The 15,806-nt window shown below is 38.8% G+C and overlaps 1 protein-coding gene across 2 annotated transcripts in view; it reads left to right on the top strand.

Moving 5' to 3' along the window:
* The window catches only part of Armc8 (armadillo repeat containing 8), an 82,487-nt gene that overhangs the window by 46,277 nt on the left and 20,404 nt on the right, over positions 1-15,806 (top strand). Inside the window, exons 13-14 of one of the 2 annotated variants that reach the window (XM_051206413.1) lie at positions 13,376-13,458; positions 13,753-13,834. The exons of the other annotated variant lie outside the window; for it this stretch is intronic. Coding sequence (XP_051062370.1) covers positions 13,376-13,458; positions 13,753-13,834 — 165 coding nt within the window. The remainder of the gene's footprint in view (positions 1-13,375; positions 13,459-13,752; positions 13,835-15,806) is intronic. 2 annotated transcript variants of the gene reach the window in all.

Here is a 15,806-nt window from a genome sequence, read left to right on the forward strand (position 1 = left end):
TTTGTACTTCTTTGTACTTTTTTGTCAATAAATGATTGTTTTGCAATTAATGACTTAATACGTGGTATCATGTTCTAGAAGTACTTGAACCATAACAATCTAATCAGTAGACTACTAAAACTTGTATTCACAATGTGTACAATTTCCTGGTGAGGCTGTTGATCATTTCTGTAGAAAGATAAATAAAGAACAAGTTACAATTAACTATAGTTTTTATGTGTGTGGTAAAGAAAAGTTATTATGCTATTCTTATGTGATGGGATTACATAGAATTTTTAGGAAGTTTTTTTTAATTCTTGGAAATTGGTGAGTAGTTTACAGTTCATAGAATTCACTGAAGAAATTATAAAGTGAGACTGAACAAAAACAATTTCTGACAAACTCAGCTTAAAGGCTGGTCTTACAAATGGGAAAAACCCTTATTTTTGGTGTATAAAAAGTGATAACTCTTACTTGGAATGCATTTATTACTATTCCTTTTTATTGAAATGATTATTTGGATAGATTGAATTTACTTTTACCATAAAGTATTTCTTTCTTTTTTATACTTACGCCCTATGTAATTTAATGGTATTCTCTTTTGTGTAGATTTTTTTATGTACACTTACTATTTTTTAATGTAGCATTTATTCTTGTCAATACAGAATTTCAGTGTACTGATATATGTGTGGATACTCTTGATAAGAAATTTCAAGGACTGTAGACCTATCCTCCCAGGCCCCTCAAAACAAGCTATTTATTTATTTATTTATTTATTTATTTATTTATTTATTTATTTATTTATCCTGTTTTAGCTGCAAAGATGAAATGTGCAGTTGGTGTGGTTCATATTGGAAACAGAAATATAATTCAGTAATTAATATGCATCACACTTTCCTATTATGGCCAGTTAAGGAAAGGAGGCAGAATAAATACAAGAAAACTAGAGCAAGAACCAGGGACAATGAGAAGTATACCCAGCCATTAAAGAGGGCAACAACCATCTGTCTTCCTACAATTCAATTCTCTCTCTCTATCCCTCTTCCTCCTCTCTCTCTCTCTCTCTCTCTCTCTCTCTCTCTCTCTCTCTCTCTCTCTCTCTGCTTTTAAATATGGCTAAAGGCCTGTTGTGTTACCATTCCTGGTAACTTTTCCTTGAGTCATACAAAATTCAGTGTAAAATTAAATATGATTTCCATGCCAGATATTTGCCATCCCTTCTTTGCAATCATGTCACTGTATTTCCATTAAAAAAACAACAACAGAGCTCAGGTATTTGTACAACTTAAGAAGAACTCAATAAATATGTGTTGAGCAGGAGTTAGGTGTGTTATTGCACACCTATAATCCAAGCACTTGGGCGGTTGGAAGCTGGAGTATCAGTATTTTGAGGTTATTTGCAACTACATAGCAATCTTGAGGCCACTTGAGGATTATGTGAGATCCTGTGTCAACCCTCCCCACAACCCTGTAAAATACATACATATATACAACTACATAAATACATAAAATGTTTAGTGAGTATAGAAATGATGCACAGGTGATGAGTTGTTTAGTATGACTGGCTCTTCCTTTCTCATGTGCACCACAGAGTTGGTGTTTTTATTCCTGGCCTTTTGTCTTTCATTACTCTGGCATTCTTACTAATTTTTTAACTAGGGTAAAAGAAAGAAAGTCCTGATTTTAAGAGCGAAAGGCATTTTCATTGATTGTGTCAGGAAGAGAGAGAAGCCTAAGACAAAGTGTGCTTTCTGAGATTAATGGGAGTTATAACTTGCTACATTAAACCTAGAAGAATTCAGCTTAACTGTAGCAACTGACCCTGATTATATGAGAGAATAAGGGCATGGACAGAAAATGAGAGCTCAGGAGAAGAATCCAGAATGTTTTAGCTGTAACTAAATTGACAGTAATACCAAGTAAGGATTAACTATGGTCTCTGTTGTGCAAATCCAATTTCTAATGATACCACATAATAGTGCTGGTTAGAAAGCAGAACTGTAGATCATTGGGCAGGATAACAAGAAGTAGGGCAACAAACTTTCAGATATTGGCATAGCCAGGAATAGTGAGTAGTCCTGTAGTCTTGAAGCTATTTCTCTTCTAGTGAAGACATGAAGACCATCACTTCATTTCATACCTGTTCATCATCAGGGCCTTTAGAAACTGAACAACTGTTACCTCTCTTTTAGTCTCTTCAAGGAACTAATGGAGTGTTTCAGAAATTAGAAAGTACACATTGATGAAAAATGGCAATGGCACAGAATAAATTAAACTGCAAGCAAATTAATAAACTAAGGTTATAGCTTTTGCTTTGGGTAAAAGTAGACACAAAAAGCAAACACATTAGAAATGTTAATGAAGTACTGATTTTAGTCTTTGTCCCTTCTAGGGTTCTGACTAGGAGAGCCTTTCTGAACACTTTCCTCTTATGTCTGATTACTTACCTTTTAGCTGGAGATAATTTTTGAACTAGAATGTAAGCTCCTTGAGGGCAGGGTTTTTGTTTTTGTTTAATTTTTTGTTCACTACTGTGTTCCTAGCATCTACAACCCTGCACATTTGGCAATAAACATTTGATGAATGACCAGTAAACAGAGTAATCAAAGTGATGGATAAATGAGCTGTGTTGTAGAATTACATTGTTCTCTACTGATTCTCAAACTATATGTTGACCTCACTTGACTAGGACCTTCCCAACTTCACTGGCAATTCCATACGTATGAGAAGAAAAGAACTTTTACAATGGGAGAAGTAGATGTCTGCTCCTTACAGGCAAGGGCTTTCATTAGTACAGCATAGAGAAAATATAGATGGTTCTCGGTTTTCAAGAGGCGGGTAATCCTGATTTCTAAATGCCTGCTAGCCTGGGGTATGGGTCAATGAGAACATGTTATGTCAAAGTAATCTTTCCTGTTGTATCCTGATTGGAGGATATAGGAATAGTGCTGGGGCTACTCAGCCAAGGCCCTGTGCTCCATTGTCAGCACTACAAGACATAGGAAAGATTGTCTTCTTTCTCTATGTGTGATTTATAAACACAACTATACAGTGTACAGTTGTGAATTTGGAATAAATTTCCTAAGTATAAACATACAATGTAGTTTGTAGAAATTAACCTGACCGAGAATTCCCCTTGTTTATTACACCTACATGAAGTATCTTCAAGTTAATGAATGTCTAGGTTTTTGCTTTTTGTTTTTTAGTTTTTCAAGACAGAATTTCTCTGTGCAGCTTTGGAGCCTATCCTGGAACTCGCTGTTGTAGACCAGGCTGGCCTCAAACTCACAGAGATCCACCTGCCTCTGCATCCCAAATGCTGGGATTAGAGTCATGCGCCACTAACTCCTGGCATGTCTAGGTTTTTTTAAGGTCAGTTATCCAGTGCTTTCTCCAGCTATACATTAACTAATTAAACTGCTGTTGCAGTTGTCTGAATTGCCTACGCATGTAAAGGGGAGATGAAGAGCAGTAAATGTTAGCTTAAAACTCAGCAGAGTGAGAAAAGGTCAGGCAGCGTCTGATAGGGGCATGAGGAAATATTTGGAATAAATTATAGTGTACCTGTTGTTTTGAATGAGACTGAAATCTGGTTGCTTTGGGGATGCCATGTTGAATGCTTTTTTAAAAAATTGACAGTGTCAAGCTGTGTTGCCCAGGCTAGCTCTTGCTCCTTGTCTCAAGTAATGCTCTTGCTTGAGCCTTCTGAGAGAGTGCCTTGGACTATAGATGACACCATTGCTTGCATTTTATTTATTTATTTATCTATCTATTTATTTATTTATTTATTTATTTATCCCCCTCCCCACATTTTATTTTTAAATTGAACTTAGAAAACATCTGAGAGGTATAATGGCAGAGAATATAAGAAAAAAGAGGAAACAAAGAAACAAGAATCTCCTTCCTGTCCCTTTTCCTAGCAAGGAAGATTCAACATAATATATTTAGCATAATGTTGGCCACACAATAAGCACTCAATAAATGGCATCATTTGTTTGATTACTTTTTTGGAGAAATTTAAATAAACACCAAATATGTCTTCTTTGTGTTTGTAGAAAAAGATAAGGATTTAAAATGAAGAAAGTGACTTTATGATGTAAATTGCTCAAAATGTCAGTAAGTTCATTTCAGGAAAAGAATTCTTACATTTCAGAAGCATGCTTTTTCTATAATGAATCTCTTATGACAGATTTGTTTTATAATTTTAACTTAAGATACATTTAAAAATCTTGAGTTTTAAAAAAATGTTATTTAAGTATCTCCAGCCATGATTTGCACTAACACTGTTGCTTCAAGTAATCACGGTTTCTAGGAAACAAATTCCCAAAAGAGAAAAATATACATTTGTCTATTTTAATGGTGTAAGATTTTTATAGTATGTTTGTATTTGAAGTTAGTTTTCATATTTTGTGCTTTCTCCAAATTTTGTTAAGCATCTCTTTAAAAAGTTTTGTCCTTTGTTATAGCCTCGTTATGTTGTTATTTGGTCTTTTGGTTAAGAGTGTAAATGACCATGAATTTGTGTTTTCAAGTGTGATAGTTTACATGGTTATTTCAAAGGTACAGTGTTGGATTTTGTACTTGTCTCTTTCCTCAGACAGATGTAAGGAATTCCTTCCAAGCCTTACCTGTGTATTGAACAGACATCTTGAACATTCTCAGGGTTTCCCAATGTACCACAGACTTATCGTCCTTTAGGACTTGGCTTTGCTCTAAATGCAAGTTCAGAGTTTATAATTCCGTAATTTAATTGGTGACTTAATTGTAAGTTACCTTCTTAAAGCTGACCTTCCAAGAATTCTAAATGAGTCCAAGAGTCTAAATGAGTGACATTCATTCGTGGTAAGTATTTCTAAAGAGATAACCAGGTTTTGCCACATGTCCATAGTGGTGAGACCCTTGACCTTCAGCGCACTGAATGCAGCAAACCTGCTTGTGATACTTCTATATACACAGTGCAGGCACTTACAGAAGACAGCAAAAGACTTTTACCTCAGAGTTTCTTTAAATGGAGACATGGAATTAAGTCTTTTTATACAGTTCATGTTATGTAGTTGATAAATTCTTTATAATTTAGGTAAAAGACAGGTGGTTTATAAACAAACAAGCAAACAAAAGGGACAAAATATGGTCTGTAATTATATTTGTAAAGCAAATGGGTAACTTAGAATTTTCAGGATTATGTTGTTTGGACATGAAGTATTTGAAGTAACTAAGTACTTGGAATAGCAGAGCTTGAAAAATTGAGTCTGAAAATTCAGAGCTGTTGTTAACACTCTTCTTCATAATTAAAATGCCAGCACGAGAGTCAGCAGGACACATACCTGTTACCTATGCAGTTCCTGCCAGGAAGAATGACTTGTGGTTTTAAGTGGTTGAGGGAAGGTTCTCAGAGCAGAAATACTTTTTGACACAGTTCAGACCTGTGCCCTTGAGGCCCTGTCCCGGTACAGCCATGCTCACTTGTCTTGAACTCCCAAGGCGTGTTGAGCAGCTGAGACAGGAGCACGAGCCCCTCCCGTTAAAGGATTTACTTACTGTCTGGCCTTTGCACGAAGAACTTAGCACTCTGTGCCGACACTGCATAGCTTTAAAAACAAAACAAACAAAAAACACCAGAAACAGATTTGGTGGATACTACACGTACTGTTTCACTTTGTTCTGCAAAAGGAAATGGGGCTCACAAAACCAGGAGAGGGAGAGGATGTAGTCTACCTTCTTGCAAAACCATTATTAAGCACTACTAGTGTCACACTGTCACTAGAGATTCCCTAAAAATCAATTTTCTTATTTGAATGATGATGGCATATGGGAACCTTGGGCAAAAGGGATAAAAACTGGGTTTTACGACTATATGAACTGTTACTGGAATCTGTGGATTGCTTAGGAACGTTGATTGAATAAGATGCTATATCTAAGAGAAAGCTAAGCAAAAAAAAGCATGTTGGAGGGTTGAAAAAATCATACCATTCAAAGAATCCAGGTATACTGTACTTTGAAGCTGAATTCTGTGTGACCACAACAGCTCTCGATTGAGAACTCACTATGTGCTGGACGCTGTGGTAAACGAGTATGCTCTTGCTCTCTCTCTCTCTCTCTCTCTCTCTCTCTCTCTCTCTCTCTCCTCCCCCCCCCTCACACCACCCGGTGAAATAACTGGAAGCAAACAGTTTAACCAGGGTGACAGTTAGTAAATCAGTCCAGAGTCTAAGTACTGCCCCTTCTCTCTGAAGCCCACACCCCTGCTCCTTAGCAGCCTATTGTTTATGTAAAGTTGCATAACTCTTGTAGAGGCAAAGAATGATGCAAAGGGTAAGAAGAGTGTGATTTGTCTAAAATGGGGAGCTTGGTATGCTAGCAGATGGTAGCGCAGCAGGTACAGAACACACAGCAGTTTTCTGTTTGCTGCTCGGTAGATAATGAGATACATCTCTTCATTTGTGTGTTTGTTATTTGTGATATATCACCTCCGTGTCCAGGAATGAAACAAAGATTGGTTTATACCTTGTAAGTTTAAAACAGACGAGAATAAATTGCTATATAGTCATCCCAGGGCTTCATATGTATATGGAAAGCCTTGTTTTGCCATGATTAATTAATACACACAGAATAAGAATAACTGTAGCAAGACATGGTACTACAAGCTGGTCAATGCTTAGGAGGCAGGGGCAGAAGCATCACATACTACAGACCACATAGCACAGACCATGATATGATTGTAATTAAGATCAACTGTCACAAAAGAGTTTGCAAAAGTACTCTTATGAAGGAAGATTTCCCAGTTTCTGCTTCCCCACTCAGAAAACGGTTGTTTTAGGAGTTTGGGCCTATAGAGTGGGAAATCTTCATGTCTGCTTCTTTTGCTTCTAGGGGTACCATCTAAATGTGATTATGTTGTAAACTAGAGAGGAAATACTCAGATACTATTTCAGTCTATGGCATTTTTCTTTTCAATAATTTCTTTATTTTTATTCTTTTGAGGTGCTGGGATCAAACCCAGCATGTACATGCTAGGCAAGCCACTCCACCACTGAACTACATCCCCAGCTAGAGGTACAATTTCAGAATTTTATTTTGTGGACAGATTCCAATGGAATAGATTTAAACCTGAGGTAACATGTGAGATTCTTTGATCTTGAATAGTCACTACTTTGTCAAGCTGTAATGTTTATCACTATAATGTAAGCTACTTTTACGGGCCTTAGGCTTGTGTTTGCTCAGTAAATTATGTATGTCTGGACCTTAATAAGACAGCGGAGGTATATGACTGCGTATATGCAGAGTAAATTTCTTACGTTGTACAGTTCATGGGACAGTGCACAGTTCACATCCCTGGGATAGTAAACAAGGAGGTGAAGGGATGTTTATTGCTATTTAAATGGTGATGTGTAGTAGTGGTTTTATTTAAATTGTTAAATTAAAGTGTAATTTGGTGGCTGCTTTGGTTCTATGCTGATAAAAGCATAGATTGAACTTGATTGAACTTAAAATTTGAATTTATGTAGTAATACTTAGACATGGGATTTTTTTTTATAAATACACCATAACTCTTCTGACATCATGTTTATACTTTTTTTTTTTTTGGGGGGGGAGTAAGGAAAAGTTGAGCTGAGAGAGATAACCCACATTTCTAAAAATAACAGAATATTTTAAAGGGTGTGTGTGTGTGTGTGTGTGTGTGTGCGCGCGCGCGTATGCGCGCAAGTGCACATGTGGAAGCCAGAGAGTTGGTATCTTTCTCTGTTGCTTATCACTCCTCTATTTCCTGCACCATTATGAAAATCAGCCTTTTCATTGATTAGCATCAGATCTTTCATTCACAGTTCTCATCTAGGTGAGGATTAGAGCGTAAATCAGTGTCCATTGCTGTCTATGACAACACTAAATAGACTGAGGCAGTGCAGTCTATACCTACCAGGCCCGTCCTCTGTGATAGACAGGTCTTTCCTAATGTCTTCAGTCCTCACTGCCTGGCTGGCTGCCTTCTCCTGCTTTAACTAGACTTCCCCGATGCAGTCATTTCTCTTGTAGATCTAGGAGGCTGCCTCTTCTGATTGTCAAAGTATGAAAGTATGATCCTAGTTCTTTGCTGTAGTAGCTCTGTCGTCTTTAGAACTGTGTCACCACACTTTATAGAACTTCTGGGAACCTTCCTCACAAGCTCATTTGGAATTAAATACTAAAATGACTGGGTTGATGTTAAGATATGATCACTTTTCCATTTGCCCCTTTGGCCCCAAACCCACCCACTTTTAAACTTCTTGCAAAGTTGACTAAAACCTCAGAGATATCTAGTTTACTTTTAGTACTGTTTGCTTGACCTGTTTTAAGTATAGTTAAAAGTTCAAACTTAATTTTTTTCTGTTATTTTCAAGAATGTTTCATCCTGTCCTGTCAAGGAAGAATAATCGAATCCACGTGTTTTGCTTTGCTTTGTTTTGCTTTGCTTCTTTAATAATACATTTCTGGTCCTTCTAGTTCTTCATAAACTCTCAGGAAAAGATGACTTATGTCCTGGCCTTAACTACAATATGGATCTACTAGAGTTTATTGATGAAGGACAGAGAGTTTCTCTTGTATCTAAAGGGCATCTTTGGGCTGTTGACATATGTACAGTGAGCCATCTTGGTGTTACATGGGCTCTGTACTTTTACCAACTCTTTAGAGGTCTTTTGTTCTGGTGGCAGGGATCTCTCATCCTGTTCTACTAGTCCATTCCTGGGAGAATAACAATAATACAAATGCAACAGCATGCAGATATTGACTACAGATACCAGCACAACACTTAGTCCACTGGCATAAACCTTCATCAGTTTTGGATGCAGGGATTTAATTCTGTAGTAACATTTAGAATCCCAGCCCCTAGAAGAAAAGAAATAGTACCCTCTACTAGAAAAACAGTCTATTACTAGTACCCCTCTGGTATCTATATGTGGGATCTGTAACAGAAGACAGTATCTCTTTTATGGAATCTCCAACAAGGCCCATGGGTCAGTCAGAACAACTACTGGTTGGCATTACTCTTACATCCTCAAAGGACCTGAGATTCCCTTCTAGGTGCTATGACTTGGTCCCTTACAAAGTTTTGCAACATGGTACTGGGGTCATTAAGAGGTGTCATAGAAAACACGGTTTATTGCACTTGCCTTTCCACCCCAGATCTATAAAGCAGTGTGGACTACATTAGACTATTGTGAGTCAGTGAACTTTGACCCTTCCCTGTTAACCTGAAAATGTGTTGTCTGTATTTCTAAAGCATTCCTTAAAGCCTTATAATCTCACTTTTACCCTCATTTGGTCATGGTATTATCGCTGTGACACCCCGCCGTCCTCTCTGCCCCCCCCCATCCCTATAAACAATAGGTTCAGTGCTCAGGCTGTAAAACTTTGGTTAGAGCATGTTGTTCATTCACACCAACTCCCTGGATGCTCTTTTGAACTATAATTATATGTTTGTATTCTGCTTTTGTAGTTCTGACACTTTTATGAATCAGATCCTCAGGTTTTGAGTTTCCTAGAATCCTGACCAGTTTACTGAAATCTGCTTTATAGCAGCTTCATTTATAAATCTACAGATGGCCTAAGAAAGGTCAGTTTGCACCCAAATGGAAAGTATCTCAAGATAGCCTTACTATTAAAAAAAAAAAAAAAAAAAAACCTTGGGAAGTAATTGTGAGGTTATATTCCACTGTTAGAATAGTGGGCCCTCACACCTCTTCGTCATCCTCTCTTGAGCTTGGTTATCCTCTAGAAAGGTCATTAATGGTCATTCTCCAATTAATTGTTAGAACCCCATTCTTTGGAATGGTTTTCTTTCCTACCTTCCTTTTATTTATGTTTCTTTCATTCTACTTCACTACAGCCCATGACCCTGCCATTTCTTTAGATGATTTTGCAGCTGTAGACACAAACACCACAGCACTCATGCGGTTGTTATTCAGCACCAAGTTTGGTAGAGGCAAAGTATCTCCCCATCACTACTATTTCCTTGAGTTTTAAACCATGCTCATAGCTAGACACTCATATTTGCTGAATAAATGAGTGCAGGGATGCATTCAGGAACTGGATTATTTGCCCTTCCTGGTTTGGATGTGTGTTTCGCTAGGCCTAGTCAGTCCCTGCCTTTTTTCCTGTTTACCTTGCTTTCTATAGTGCTTCTGAGCACTCTAATGGTCTTGTCCCTGGAAACTGATTGTTGTTTGCCTGTTGGTATCATGGGGTAATTGCTGTCTCCTCTTTTTGCTGAAGATCTAAAGAGGCAAAGTGGATTGCCTAAGTTATGTAGCAGATCACTGCATTACATTGTATTTTATATCTTCTCTCGCTAGGTTGACTATCCAGACAGACATTTTATTATGATCAACACTCTGTTCCCTCTCCCTGGGCTGTGTGATTGTTGGCCTCAATAACTTTGTGAAGGAGGTCATAGCTTTGCCGTGGAGCCACACTAAGCTTGTGGAATTCTCTAGCTCATCAGAGTTAGGATGTTTCATGAGGCTAAGCAGTTTCACACATTTGTTTATTTTACATGTATTTGTTTGTGAGCAGTGTGTACACAAATGTTATATGTGTGCACGGATGCCATGGTGTATGTTCAGAAGACAATTTGTGGGAGTCAGTTCTTTCCAGCATGTACCTTCCAGGAATCAAACTCAGGTTGCCAAGCTTGGTGGCACATATCCTCACCTGCTGAACCATCTTGCTGGCTGCATTCAGGTATTTATGACCTGTTGCTAAATGGAGGTAGTTTTTATTAGATGTTTATATGATTGCTACACTATCCTGTCACTTGGTAGATTTACTTCTTTGGCTAAATGTGGCAAGTAAACGTTACCTGTAAGTCTCTTTCAAGTCTTGCCCATGCCTAGGCTTCCTAAGCACCTAAGGTGAGTCCTGATAGTGTTTTTTTGTTTTGTTTTGTTTTGTTTTGGTGTTTAGAAAGTAACCCTGGGTCTCATTCTCCTGTACACACGCAGCCTCTGATGAAGTCACTGTAAAAATATAAGAAGGAAATGGGAAGTGCTCTAGGTGTTATGGGGTCATGTATCCAACTTAATGTATTCAGTGTAACAAAGGTAAAGAAAAAAAGGGGCAGAATGGAGAGGTTCCAGTAAGAAGTATGACTTCAAGCCTAGCACAGGCTTGTGGTTCCCGTCACTCAGGAGCCTGGGGTGACAGGATCACTTGTGCTCCTGTGTTTGAGTTAGAGATTAAATTAGGGCAACATAAACAGACCCCATCTCACAAAGGGAGGGGGAAGAGTGGGTATTAACTGGTGTCCCAGAGAAAAAGCAAAGGCCCTGTAAAGTGGAGGTGAGTGCAGAGGAGCTGGGGTGTGATGGAGCTAGAAAATTTGAAGTGGGAGATGGGTACCACAAGGAACATGGGGACCTCTTGCAGGTGAGTACAGGGCTGTGGGGACCTGTGCTGAAAGTTTGACAGGTGGGATTGTGTCTGCTGAGAAGCTGTCAGGCATCCACATTGGGAGAGTTAAAAAGGGAAGCTAGCATGAGAAAGAAGGTATATGGGAGGCTAGAAGGGATAATGGGGCAGAGCATGGATGCTCATATAAAGTAAGGATGTGATTAGGGTTGGGCTGGCATAAGGAACATACATACTCTTGTACTATATTGTACATATTCTTGGGTATTTAGACACTGAAAAGCACTATATGAAAAATTCTTTTCCTGACCTATGGCTAAAGTGTGGTTCTTTATTCTCTCTCTCTCTGTCTCTCTCTCTCTCTCTGTCTCTCTCTCTCTCTCTCTCTCCATTTGCATGTATGTGTTATGTGTGTGTTAAGTATATGTATGTGTGCATGTGTGTTATGTGTATTTGTGTGTGCATGTGTGTTACGTGTATTTGCGTGTGCATGTGTGTTACGTGTGTGTTTGTTAATGACAGCTTTCAAAAGTTCTTTTTTTCCACCATGTGAATCCAGGTGCTTAATCTCAAGTCCTTAGACTCAGTGGCACATACTGTTAGCCACTGAGCCTTCTCACTGGCCCAAGGTTTCCCCCCAACCCGCCTCCTCTTAATGTGTATGTGTTTTGCCTGTATGTCTGTCTGTACCACCTTTGTGTAGTGCCTGTAGAGGCCACAAAAGGGCATTGAATTCCCTAGACTGGAGTTACAGAAAGTTATAAGCTGCCATGTGGATACTGGGAATCAAATCCGGGCCCCATGGTAGAGCAGTGCTTTTAACCACTGAGTCATCTCTCTCCAGCCCCAGGTTCTCTGTTCTTGATAGCAGAGGTCTCGTTACTGGTTGCTGGTAATTGGAAATGACTTCTGTTACTTGGCTCTGAACATGCTAAGAGTTCTCTCCTGTTCTGCACTCCATCTTCTGAACCCCATGCCACTGTAGGTTGGGGTCTTAGGCTTCAGCTTCGGTGCACAGCAGACTCACCTTTTAAGAAACACAGGTTCTTCTGTATGCAAGAATCTGATTTAACTGGTGTGTCCTGGACATAAGACTTTCAACAGCTCCCTCAGTGCCTTGGTCTGTGCTAGGTGTTGCAGGTCAGAGTACCGACTCTTCCCGAGGAGTTTAGGACTATTATCCAGTGCAGTTTTGAAGGTGTTGCTAAATACATGGACTCTGCAGTCAGCTGGCTCTTGTATTATTTAGGATCCTCGACTTCCTAGTATGTGAGCAACAATGTTCATAATAGCATTTGCAGAAGAGATAATGGAAGAGCCAGATATCCAGAGAATAGAAAATGCTTAGCAGAATGGTGATATTAATAATTTGTGATTGGACTAACCCTTTAATAGGAAAAGTCTTTTTCTGTAGGTCCATGCAAGCTCTGTTTCCTCTGTACACTATTCTTTTAGCAGTACGTGGCTTAATGAAGATGGGTTTCAGGGTATCTTTTTAGTCATAAGGAGCAAAGTCTAATGATTGTTGCGGTGTCATTTATCAGGGTCTGGTGCTGTGGTGAAGGATAGCAAGTGTCACATGTAAATATTTCACTTGTTTTAAATTCGCTTGGTAAGGTGGAGCGACAGAATGGCTGGGTCAGAACCAATAAATAATACTCACTTGATGAGGACAGTGTGGGCTGATTCCTTATCATTTGTACAGGGAAATGCCTCATAGTTTACTTACATCCCTTCACCCCAGATTGTTTATGCTCACCTCTGTAGTACATATGCCACTTAAATCTTGTTTTAAACATCTTTAAAAATAAAGAAACATAATTATGCCTGTCATTCATCCTGGCTTGTCCTTAGTGAACTGCCTGCTCCACTGCAAGGTGATTGATTGTTGAGAGGTAAAATCTTTTGCTGAAAACATTAAACTCTTAATGGACATTAACATACTTGCATTTACAAGCAGTGAAGTTTGTCACCTTCATGTTGTTATTTATGCAGCATTAACCTTTTTCTCCAGATCATTGAGACTGAAAATATGATGGACCGGATTGTGACTGGCTTGTCTGAGTCTAGTGTCAAGGTGCGGTTAGCTGCTGTCAGGTATGAGCTTTACATGGTCTGAATAAAAATCCCTTGCTGTGTATTTAGCCCGTTTCCTTTCCGGTCCTTCACTAAGCACAGGATACAGATGTTCTGGAACATCTGCTCAGGTGAAGCCATGCAGTGTGCAGTTACCTAACAGAACCTCCAACGCCTGAGAGGTGTCTTGCTGTAGCTGACTTAGTATCGATAGCCATGCTTGAAGTGTACGTTCATATTAGTGAAAAGCCAAGCGATTGATTTGAAATTTGAGTTTTGGCTTCTCGGGAAGCTAATTTTGATCATTCTTTATAGATGTTTGCACAGTTTATCCAGATCTGTACAGCAGCTTCGAACCAGTTTCCAGGATCATGCGGTGTGGAAACCTTTAATGAAGGTGAGAAAGTCACAGCGGTTGGCACAGAGCCTGTGAGCTGAGCTGGCCAGCAGCATGTGGGTCTAGGAACGCATCTGATTCTTGGGTAGAGCATGTTGATGTTTATCTTGAGTCAGATTTTCTGAGCAGCTACAAATAAGAAAATGCATTTCTCAGGGCAGCACTTCATATGTGAAAGGGAAGTCCCAGCCCAGGTTTCTTTATTAGCTTGAGCTCTTAGTACTCATTTGGTCTTCTGTAAATATTTCTGTAAATCCAGAGTTTTCCTTGTAACCTTCCAGTTGTAAAAAAGGAAATAATTTATATCTAGTTATAGATATAAAATCAAATTTGGGCCATTAACTTGGCTTTGGGAATCTCCCATGCCAGCAGAAAAGAATTCAAGGCAAATAGATGTGAAACTTAAAGACTGCTTGCAATTAGTTGCTATTAGTAATGTTAACCCCTATACGGAACCAACCACAGTCAACTTGGTCTTTGGTCATTTTTTTTTAATGTCTTAAGTGACTGTATGCATTTCATTTACTCAAGTAGAACTTTAAAATTTATTTTGATTTTTTTTGTTGTTGTTGTTTATTTTTGAGTACTTACTAAGCAAAGCCTCTAGGCACATTGGCCTTCCAATAGCTCTCTTACCGATCCTTGCTTAAACTTCAACTTAGAGTAGGCACATCAGTGTGCCAGAAATAAGAGAAATACCATGCAGAATAATTGTGAATTAGACCTTAAAGGCAAAAAGAACATAAGGATTTGTTTCTATGAGCAGAAATGCTATGTATGAAAGGTGTAGGAAATAGCAAGGGAACCTTCATGACTATCAGGAGAATGGAGTGTTTTGAGACAGACTGATGGATTCATGTCTGATATCTTTGTAACTGGAAAGTAGAGGCAGGAAGATCATGAGTGAAGGCAGGTGGAGTGAGACCTTGTTTTTGTGGGATGATGTTGTTGTCTACTTTTAAAGATGGATTTGACCAGTGTTGTAAGCCTTGGGAATTAGCATGATGAGTGGTTCTTATGGGAAAGTTGATCTCATGGCAGAGTATATGATTTATTCTTTGAGTCTTGAAGAAGATGATAGTTGTTGTTTAAGAAACAGTATGAGCCAGGTGGTGGTGGCTCACACTTTAATTCCAGCATTTGGGAGGTAGAGGCAGGCAGAGTGAGTTCAAGGCCAGCCAGTGAGTTATAAGACATCCAGGGCACACAGAGAAACCTGTTCTCAGAAAACCAAAAAAGAAAGAAAAGAGAAACAGTGTGAACTGTAGAGCTACTTCGCTAGAAGGCATTATAGTATTGGGCATATGGTTTGTGTTCAGGTTTCTAGAAGGATGCCATGATTCAACGTTGTGAGGCTTATCAGGACAAAATATTCCTTCAGTTTCTCCTTTGCTGTGGACCTTCCTTTACAGCCTGTGACATTGCACTTGTCCCATTTCCATTCTCTGAGTTTCTTTCTCCTTTTCCCCTACCGGACACATGATACCCTCTGATCATGACTCATTCATTTCCTGCTGTCTTTTTGTTTTCTGAGACTCATTGAGAGCCTCCAGCCTCAGAATGGTTATTTGCCTGCTCTAACTACAATCTTAATGCCTTTCCACACCAAGAAGGTACTGACTGCCTTGGGGGTGGACCTATTGAGGTCAACAAAAGTCCATTTCAGATTCACAATCTCTTAACTAAAACCAGTGGAGCCAAATTTGACATTCTTAGATGTTTGAAAGCTCTCCTTTAACAGTTCTTACGCTTCAGGGTTTTATGTTTGTTTTTTGGGGGATTTTTTTTTTTTGTTTGTTTGTTTGGTTTGGTTTAGTTTTAACTATATTTAATTATAGCTTGATCATTACTTACTATCTATTTCTCAAAATAACTTGTGTCTGGAGCCTTTTTCTCTGGTTTGTTTCTCAGCTCAAAATCTCTCTATTATACACACCAAGGATAGAGCAAGGTGATTTCTGTCCATTTCTCC

This window comes from Phodopus roborovskii, unplaced genomic scaffold (assembly GCF_943737965.1).
Source record: "Phodopus roborovskii unplaced genomic scaffold, PHOROB, whole genome shotgun sequence".
NCBI lineage: Eukaryota > Metazoa > Chordata > Mammalia > Rodentia > Cricetidae > Phodopus > Phodopus roborovskii.